Raw genomic sequence first — 9,929 nt, forward strand, 5'->3', positions numbered from 1 at the left:
AACTGGACTGCAATATGCCATGTGTATTACGACTGCAAACTGCTGCAGTAACGGCTTATGTCTTCAGCTCCCCTGCCTCCTAACTCCTGTTCCAGTTATCTGCTCCCAGGGCTAGGTGCATTAAGATGAGTGTCTGGATACCTTTCCTTTATGGCCATCCCCTCCCTGACATGCAGGCCTGGACCAGTGGCACAGGCGACAGGAGAGGAAGTGCAGGCTGACAGAAATGCAGGCTGCAGGTCAGGCAGTCAGGTGACTGAGGCGGAAGTAGAGGGGCCTTCATGCCCCACCCTCTGGAGGTCCAGGCGGGAATGCACCAAAAGAGCCAGGCCAGAATTTTCCAGGGCCACTGGGGGAGCTGTGGTGTTTGTTTACATTAAAAAGGGAAGGGGAGAAAAAGGCAGGCAAAGAAAGTAGGAGCAGAGGGAAAATGAGCCGCCTTCTGAGCACACAGGTAGGGAGCGCCCCGCTTAGTCCAGGGACCTTGGAGAGGCAGAGTGGCAGGGATTCGGGAGCCTCTGGGTCCAGGAAGTGCCAGAAGCAAGGGGAGCTATTTCACGGAGGAGATACAGGCAGGGTGGGGGCAGGTAAGGAAAGAAAACTAAATCAGAGGAGGTAGGTACAGGGCCGTCCTGTCGGCTGAATGGAATAGGGCAGCAGAGACAGGGGAAGAGAGAGGCCAGGACGGAGGGAGAGGGCAGGACAAAGAAGACAGGCCAGGGCAGCGCAGCCTAGGCCTTTGTCCCCGTCCTAGTGAAGTGAGGGAGGAGCCAGCTTTCAGGACTGGGACTCCTCCTCCATCAGGGGTAGGACCAGGCTGTGTCCCGGCAGTGATGGTAAGTCCCACACCTCCCTGACACCTCCCCCACCGCCTGTGTGCCCCAGGTGTTCTGCTGTCCATACTGCAGTTTCCTGAGCCCAGAGTCCGAGCAGGTGAGGGCGCACGCGCTCTCCCAGCACGCAGTGCAGCCCAAGTACCGGTGCCCTCTGTGCCAGGAGCAGCTGGTGGGCCGGCCTGCCCTGCACTTCCACCTCAGCCACCTGCACAACGTGGTGCCCGAGTGCGTTGAGAGGCTGCTGCTCGCGGTGAGTGCAGGCTGGGGGGCCGGGCACGAGGGGAGGCAGAGGCCGCGGTGTCTGGGCAGCTGTGTGTGCTGAGGGGAGCGGCTCTGCGTGGATCTGAAGGTGGAGTTTAGAGCTGGAGGGAACCTCAGAGCCGAACCTGTCCAGAGCCTCTACTCGCTGGGGAGGAAGCGCCCTTGGGCCCTGAGAGGAACTGCTCCACAGCAGGCGCGGCTGCCAGACAGGAGAGGCAGCAGCCCAGGCCCTCGCCTCCGTGGGGCAGGCAGAAGTTAGGTGGGAGGTTTGTCCACAGAGGAGTCTGGAGCTGGGCTGGGCACAGACACAGGTGCAGAGCTGGCGGGTCTGGGGTAGCGGGACGGTGGTGGGAAGTCACTGGGATCTCTTCCATCGCAGGCCACAACTGTAGAGATGACCTTGATGACCAAAGTGCTGCCTGGGCCCGCTCTAAGCCCTCTGGGGGACGGCCCAGAGACCCCCGCTCCCGGGCCAGAGCCTGTGCCCAGCAGAGACAAAGCAGCAGGTAAGGAAGGGAGGGCAGACCTCCCAAGGTGGCAGGAAAGGGGACCTGGATTCCTCGGACCAAGAAGGTCTAAAGACAACTGAGGCAAGGATGAGTTGCCCTAGATACTGAGTGGGTGGGGTCTGATTTAGACGAGGTTCCCTTCTCACTGCGCCCCTTCTCTCTCCCCCAGAAGGCCCTCACCTGACCCCGGAAGCCAGTCCTGATCCTCTTCCTGAGCCTCCCCTGCCCTCAGCTGAGGCCCCAGACAAGCCCATGGGAAGCCCTGACCAGCCCCCTTCTCCAGCCCTGTCTCCAGCCCCTCAGCCCGATGCCCAAGCTGACGAAGTAGCTCCTCCACCCACCACGGCTGAGGAGGAAGAGGGGGCTGGCGGGGAGCCCCGCCTGGCAGAGCCAGCTCCAGCTGACTCTCGCCACCCTCTGACCTATCGGAAGACCACCAACTTTGCCCTGGACAAGTTTCTCGACCCTGCCCGGCCCTACAAGTGCACTGTGTGTAAGGAGTCCTTCACGCAAAAGAACATCCTCCTGGTCCATTATAACTCTGTCTCCCACCTGCACAAGATGAAGAAGGCTGCCGTTGACCCCTCCGGGCCTGCCTGCGGGGAAGCTGGTGCAGCACCCGCCCCCGCCGCCACAGACAAGCCCTTTAAGTGCACGGTCTGCCGCGTCTCCTACAACCAGAGCTCCACCCTGGAGATCCACATGCGCTCCGTCCTGCACCAGACTCGCTCAAGGGGAGCCAAGACGGACGCCAAGGCCGAGGGGCCAGAGCGCGGCCCGGAAGAGCCCAAGGAAGGCGAGACTGAGGGGGAGGCGGGCACTGAGAAGAAGGGCCCTGACCCTGGTGGCTTCATATCTGGTGGACTGCCCTTCCTGTCCCCTCCCCCACCTCCCCTGGACCTGCACCGATTCCCAGCCCCACTCTTCGCCCCACCAGTCCTGCCCTCCTTCCCTCTGGTGCCCGAGTCCCTGCTTAAGCTCCAGCAGCAGCAGCTGCTCCTGCCCTTCTACCTCCATGACCTCAAGGTAGGGCCCAAACTGGCACTGGCTGGGCCCGCGCCCCTGCTGTCCCTGCCGGCCGCCACCCCTCCTCCCCCGCCCCCTAAGGCCGAGCTGGCTGAGCGAGAGTGGGAGCGGCCACCCACGGCAGAAGAGGGGAATGAGACAGCGCCCAGCTCACCCCCCCAGCCAACGCCCAATGAGGCGGCCCGCACCGCAGCCAAAGCCCTTCTAGAAAACTTTGGCTTTGAGCTGGTGATCCAGTACAATGAAGGGAAGCAGGCTGTGCCCCCTCCCCCAACCCCACCCCCACCCGAGGCCCTGGGCGGTGGGGACAAGCTGGCCTGCGGGGCCTGTGGGAGACTCTTCTCCAATATGCTCATCCTCAAGACACACGAGGAGCACGTGCACCGCCGCTTTCTGCCCTTTGAGGCCCTGAGCCGATACGCCGCTCAGTTTCGAAAGAGCTATGATAGCCTCTACCCGCCCCCGGCAGGGTCCCCCAAACCTCCCGATGGGCCTCTGGATTCACCTGCTCCCCACCTGGGCCCACCTCTCCTGGTCCCAGAGCCTGAGGCAGGGGGGGCCTGCCCCCCTGAGGAGCGAGGCCGGGCAGGAGGACGCTGGCCCCCAGAGGAGGAAGAAAGCTCCAGAGGGAATCTTCCTCCCCTAGTGCCTGCAGGCCGCCGCTTCTCCAGAACCAAGTTCACAGAGTTCCAGACCCAAGCCCTGCAGTCTTTCTTTGAGACCAGCGCCTACCCCAAGGACGGAGAGGTGGAGCGGCTCGCAAGTCTCTTGGGCCTGGCTAGCCGTGTGGTGGTGGTGTGGTTCCAGAACGCCCGCCAGAAGGCTCGCAAAAGTGCCGGCGACGGTGGGCCTGTGCCCAGCGGGGGAGGCACTGGGGGAGCCTCCGGCTGCCGGCGCTGCCGGGCCACCTTCTCCTGTGTTTTTGACTTGGTGCGGCACCTCAAGAAATGCTATGACGACCAGCATCCGGAAGAGGAGGAAGAGGCAGAGAGGGGGGAAGAGGAGGAAGACGCAGAGGAGGAAGACGCAGAGGAGGAACAGGGCCCGGAACCCCCAGCGGGGCCCGAGGGCCCATCACCAGAACCTCCAGACAGGGAAGAGCTGGGCCAAGCAGAGGCCACGAAGCCAGGAGGCAAAGAGCCTGAAGGGAGGGCCCCTCCCTCACCCGCCCCCGTCCACGCCTGTGACCAGTGCGCCATGTCTTTCCCCAGCCAGGACCTCCTGACCAGTCACCGCCGGCTGCACTTCCTGCCACCTGTGCAGCCCAGCACTGCCCCCCACCTCCTAGACCTGCCCTTGCTGGTGTTCGGGGAGCGAAACCCTCCGGTGCCAGGCACTCCACCAGTGCCAGGGCCACCCCTCAAACGGAAGCACGAGGACGGTAGCCTGTCTCCCACGGGCAGCGAAGCAGGGGTGGGTGGGGAGGGTGAGCCCCCCAGGGATAAGCGCCTGCGCACCACCATCCTGCCGGAGCAGCTGGAGATCCTGTACCGCTGGTACATGCAGGACTCCAACCCGACGCGCAAGATGCTCGACTGCATCTCCGAGGAGGTGGGGCTCAAGAAGCGAGTGGTGCAGGTCTGGTTCCAGAACACCAGGGCCCGGGAGAGGAAGGGCCAGTTCCGAAGCACCCCCGGGGGAGTGCCCAGTCCGGCAGTCAAGGCCCCCGTCACACCCAGCCCCGCACCCTTCCCCAAGTTCAACCACTTGCTGGGCAAGGTGGATGATGGGGCTGGGAGGGAGGCCCCAAAGAGGGAAACACCTGCTTTTCCCTACCCCACGGTCACCCCTGCAGCTGGGCCTCTGCCTTTCCTGCCACCTGGGAAAGAGGCCCCCACTCTGACACCAGAGCCACCTCTACCTCTCCCACCTCCCCCCCCACCCAATGAGGATGAGGGCCCAGAGGAACTGTCTAAAGCTTCTCCAGAGAGTGAGGCTTGCAGTCCATCTGCAGGGGATTTAAGTGATTCGTCAGCTTCCAGCCTGGCTGAACCAGAGTCCCCCGGGGCTGGAGGGACCAATGGGGGCCCAGGAGGTGGGGCTGGGGTCCCAGATGGAATGGGGCAGCGGCGCTACAGGACCCAGATGAGCAGTCTGCAGCTGAAGATCATGAAAGCCTGCTACGAAGCCTACCGTACCCCTACCATGCAGGAGTGCGAGGTGCTGGGGGAGGAGATTGGGCTGCCCAAGAGAGTCATCCAGGTCTGGTTCCAGAATGCTCGTGCCAAGGAGAAGAAGGCCAAGCTGCAGGGGGCAGCAGTCGGTGGGGCTGGGGGCAGCAGTGAGGGCCCCTTGGGAGCCCAGCGCACCGACTGCCCCTACTGTGATGTCAAGTATGACTTCTATGTCTCCTGCCGAGGCCACCTCTTTTCCCGCCAGCACCTGGCCAAGCTCAAGGAGGCAGTCCGAGCCCAGCTGAAGAGTGAAAGCAAGTGCTACGACTTGGCCCCAGCACCCGAGGCACCCCCCGCTCCCAAGGCTCCACCTGCCACCACACCTGCCTCTGTGCCCCTCGGGGCTGCCCCGGCTCTGCCTCGCCTGGCCCCGGTCCTCTTGTCCGGCCCAGCTCTGGCCCAGCCCCCGCTGGGCAGCTTAGCTCCTTTCAGCGCAGGTGAGTGAGAGGTTGGGAGAAGCTAGACTTCAGAGGGCATCTCCCTCTAATGAGGTGCCCTTCCTTTTCCTTCTTGACTCCTCCCATCTCCAGTCTCCTCCCTGGCCTCCCTGTGTTTCCAGCTGGTGGGGTAGAGAAGGGAGGAGAGGGAGCATGGAGGCCAGGCGGTGGGGACGCATGAGTATGTGGCTGGAGGTGGCCTCCAGCAGGAAGGATGGCAGCGCCAGGAGGTGGCTAATCATCACTCTTCATCTTCCTAGGCCCTGCAGCCTCCTCAGGCCTCCTTGGCCTCACCACTTCGGTCCTGCCTGCTACCACAGTGGTCCAGACTGCTGGCCCAGGCTGCCCCTTACCTCAGAGACCTATGCCCGACCACACCAACACCTCCACAGTAGGCACCACTGACCCTGCCCCAGGCCCGCCTACTGAACCCTCTGGGGACAAGGTGTCCGGTGAGCGAAAGCCAGCTGCAGCCCCCGCCAACTCCTCCACTGACGCCCTCAAGAACCTCAAAGCATTGAAGGCCACTGTCCCAGCCCTGTTGGGGGGCCAGTTCCTGCCCTTCCCGTTGCCCTCTGCAGGGGGGGCCACGCCACCAGCTGTCTTTGGCCCCCAGTTACAGGGGGCCTACTTCCAACAGCTCTATGGCATGAAGAAGGGACTGTTTCCCATGAACCCCGTGATACCTCAGACCCTCATCGGACTGCTCCCCAACGCCCTCCTCCAGCCACCGCCCCAGGCCCCCGAGCCCATAGCCACAGCGCCTCCGAAGCCGCCTGAACTGCCCGCTCCAGCGGAGGGGGAGGCCGGGGAGGCCAACGAGCTGCTGACAGGCAGCACCGGCATCTCCACCGTGGACGTGACCCACCGCTACCTTTGCCGCCAGTGCAAGATGGCATTTGACGGGGAGGCCCTGGCCACTGCTCACCAGAGATCCTTCTGCTTCTTTGGGCGGGGCTCCGGGGGTTCCATGCCCCCCCCGCTGCGGGTGCCCATCTGCACCTACCACTGCCTGGCATGTGAGGTGCTGCTGAGTGGGCGAGAAGCCCTGGCCTCGCACCTGCGCTCCTCGGCCCACAGGCGCAAGGCGGCCCCGCCCCCAGGGGGCCCACCTGGCGCCGCCACCAACGCCGCCACTGCCGCCACGGCTGCTGTGGCTTTTGCCAAAGAGGAAGCAAGATTACCTCACACGGACTCCAACCCAAAAACTACTACTACCTCTACACTTCTAGCTTTATAAACAGATAAACCAAGACGCGGGGACAGGGAGGGCCTCGGGGCTCCTTCTCTTACCCCAAGGGGTGTCTGGTGGGAGCTCAAATCCCTCACCCCACCCTTGGCCCTGCCCACCCCCCTGGGAATCTCTCAGTTCCCACCCTCAGTGGGCTTCACACACCCCACCTCCAGCAGAGTCCTGCCTCCTCCTCCACCCCCAGACACACCGATCCTTCACAAATCCTGGCCCCTTGGTCTTCACGGGCAACACATCCATCTTGCCATCTCGATTATTCATTCACATCCACCCTGCCCACCAGACACAAGATCTATCCTTGGTTTCATCTTCCTACAGCCTCTTTCCTACTGAATTCCCAGTCACCCCTCCAACTCCTATAAACACACAAATATGTTATCCCACGCTGTTCCACTGACTGAGAAAACACCAAAAAAAAAAAAAAAAAGAAGAAGAAGAAGAAGAAAGGAAAAAGAAAACCCAAGACAAGGAAGGGGGAAGGAAAATAAACTTTGCCACTCCCCCTTCTCCTTCCTACCCTCCTCGTCTAGAGCACCATACCGCTCACAAACTCTTTCCAAATACTCAGTTGGCTCCCAAGGTTGGAGCCTGGGATGGGCAGGGAGCCCACGAAACTCTAACCAAACTGGAGGTCAGTGGGGAGAAGTGCTCCCAGCTCACTCTCCTCACATCCCTCCCTCCTCACCTGACAGGGGAGCCTCTGTGGCCTGAACTCTAGGGGAAGCCGCGGCCAGGAACCCCTCTGCCAGCCCCCACCCTGCACCCCGGAAACTGCAGTAACTTATTCTCAAAGGCTTTAAACACAGAGATCCTCTCAGCAGCCGTCGGCCTGCCCCTTGTCCCAGCCCTGCCACGTGGCGGTCCAGCCTCCGGGACCGGCGCTGCCCACCAACGGCAAATCCAAAGTTCTTTAAAAAAAAAAAACTGAAACACACGACCAAAAAAAAAAAAACAAAACACGAGTGCGAGAGAGAGCACGCACACACGTGCAGGAGAGAGAGATGGAGAGACCAGAGGAATGAACTAATGAAAAACAAACTTGGAAAAAAAAAAAGAAAAAAGCCTGAAAACTCTCCCATCAAACAAGTGGTTTTTTTCCTGTTTGTGTCACTCCCCACCCCACCCCATTTTAATGGTTCAAAGGTCTTTGAACCACCTTGTCTCTGGAAGATCAAATGGCTTTAAGTCCTTGCTTGGGTTCAGTGGTCCACAAGACTAACGGGAGTGCAGCCCTGCCCTGGCTGTGCCCAGCCTCAGGAGCGGGAGCTGGTAATGGGGAGAAGAGCCTGGAGGCTGGGGAGAGAACCCCATCCTTGCCCCCTGAATTGAGTATTTATCAGGACAGGTTAACAAACATCCCCTCATTCTCAGCTGTGAGTTACAAAAGTCAGTGTCACTGGAAGTAGCTTGGCCGTCTCAGGAGGAAAGGGGTGGACTATAGCCCGGGCAGTCTGGTTTCTGAATCTTGGGTCTGCTTCCCTTTCACGTAGCTGCCACCATCTCCTCTCATTCACTTCTTTCACACACCTCTCCTCTCATTCACTTCTTTCACACACCTCTCCTCCCATTCCCTTCCTGGTGCCCCCTTCAGATTTCTGGCCCTTCTTGAACCTCTTTGCCTTTGTGGGGACCCTTATTCCCTGTCTGTGTTCTTCCCACACCACCCCATCCTCTGCCCCTGCTTCCTCCGGCCTGGCCCATCTCCTCCAGGAAGCAGCAGCTGCTGGAAGTACCCCCCCCCCCGCCACAACACACACACACACACACACACACACACACACACACACACACACACACACACACACACACACACACACACACACACACACACACACACACACACACACACACACACACACACACACACACACACACACACACACACACACGAGTCAGGGCCTCCCTATGAAGATCATGGGGTCTCGAGCTGATGACAGCTGAAGGGATGGGTGGGCAAGGAGATGACTGAAGCACAAGGCGAACCTTTGATAGAGTGAGATCACCAAGGGAACCAACAGATGAGGAATGTGCTAGAAGAGGGTTCCCCACCTCTAACTTCTTTGTCTCTGTGAGCATCAAGTAACTGTGGCAACTCCAAAGCCCAGCTACAGTGGCAATGGGTGGAGACGCAGGTGTTTTAGCAAAGAAAAGCCTGCAAAAATTTCCCAGTCCTCCAGGTAGTTTCTCCCACGACCCTTGCCCCGAAGACCTCCCCCTTTCTAGGTAGTCTCCTTCCAAACTCTCCCTTCAGGCTGCTTCTACTACCAGTATCCATTTCATACACGCACACACACAAATTCAGCCAGCCCTGGGATTTAGGTTTCCTGGCCTGTCACCCTGTTCCTTGAACATGTTAATACTGAAGCAGTGGCTTATGTGCAGAAAAGATAGGAGGAGAGAAAAGGGGAGGGAAAACTTAGCTCAGTTCCTAGTCCCCATATGCTCTGTGAATCTCACTTCTGGTCCCATTCATTTCTAAAATGAAAAGCTCCTAACCTAGCACATCAGGGGTAGGGTGGATTAGTTATTCTGATGATGCCAAAAACGCCAGTTCCAAATGCAAGAAGAATGAAACTGCCCAACCACGGGCTTGCTCCTGCTGCTCCCACCTTCCCCCACCTCAGCATCTCTCGTGCACACCTCCCTCCCTCCCTCTCTATCCTTTTCTCTCTCCTGTTGAAATTCTGTGTATAAAACTATTTTCTTAGCAGCATGTGTATGAGGAAAGAAGCTTTTTCACTCTGTGCTTTCTGGGAATGTGATATGTGTATAAAAGTTGAAAACAAACAAAGAAAAATTAGAGAAAAAAAAAGAAACAGGAGAAAAAGAGGGAACGTTTTAAAGAAAACCTTGGCAAACACCTTGCATGGGATGATTAGAGGTGTGGTTTCATGCATTTTAGGGATTTACAGCCAGGGTAGGTTGGCTTTAGTTTGAACTATGAATATTTTCACCAGGAGTTAATACAGCCACAAACTCCTCCTCCTGTTGCTCTTCAACATAATCTCTTACACCCAGATTCCCTGGCGTGGAGAATCCCATGTACATTCACAGTCGTGGACTGGAGCTGACTGAGTAGCTGTCCTTACCAGGAACCCTATAATCTGGGGGACAGAGGAGCCTGGTCAACTGCTGACTTAGGTCAGTCAACGTGCTTCTGGAGGGTGTGCCATTCCATGTTCCCAGTGGCCGGAAGCATTCCTCCCTAACCCCTTCCTGAGACCACAGTCCTCAGCAGCAGCACTTCTGCTCTGGAGATTCAGCGAGTGGGTGGCTCCTGTGGACAGGGGCTGAGTCAGCACCGCCCCACGCAGAATGCTAGAGGTGAATGCCAAGTCGCCCAGGTTAAAATGTGCTGCTTCTGTGGAGCAGTAAACCAACTCGAGCGCGTGGCACATCCATACCTATCTCGTGGTTCCCTCCCCTCCACGCCA

The 9,929-nt window shown here is 59.3% G+C and overlaps 1 protein-coding gene across 5 annotated transcripts in view; it reads left to right on the forward strand.

The window, feature by feature from the left end:
* Nucleotides 1-7,680, forward strand: part of ZFHX2 (zinc finger homeobox 2) — a 28,998-nt gene extending 21,318 nt beyond the window's left edge. For 4 of the 5 annotated variants that reach the window (XM_082450600.1, XM_082450601.1, XM_082450598.1 and 1 more), the window contains 4 exons: nucleotides 886-1,086; nucleotides 1,477-1,603; nucleotides 1,776-5,243; nucleotides 5,504-7,680. In XM_082450600.1, coding sequence (XP_082306726.1) covers nucleotides 886-1,086; nucleotides 1,477-1,603; nucleotides 1,776-5,243; nucleotides 5,504-6,483 — 4,776 coding nt within the window. In that variant the 3' untranslated portion in view covers nucleotides 6,484-7,680. The remainder of the gene's footprint in view (nucleotides 1-885; nucleotides 1,087-1,476; nucleotides 1,604-1,775; nucleotides 5,244-5,503) is intronic. The other variant, XM_082450602.1, reaches the window with a different exon arrangement.
* The last annotated feature ends 2,249 nt before the right edge of the window (nucleotides 7,681-9,929 follow it).

The sequence above is a fragment of the Balaenoptera physalus genome (genome assembly GCF_965194825.1).
Source record: "Balaenoptera physalus genome assembly, chromosome: 2".
Lineage (NCBI taxonomy): Eukaryota > Metazoa > Chordata > Mammalia > Artiodactyla > Balaenopteridae > Balaenoptera > Balaenoptera physalus.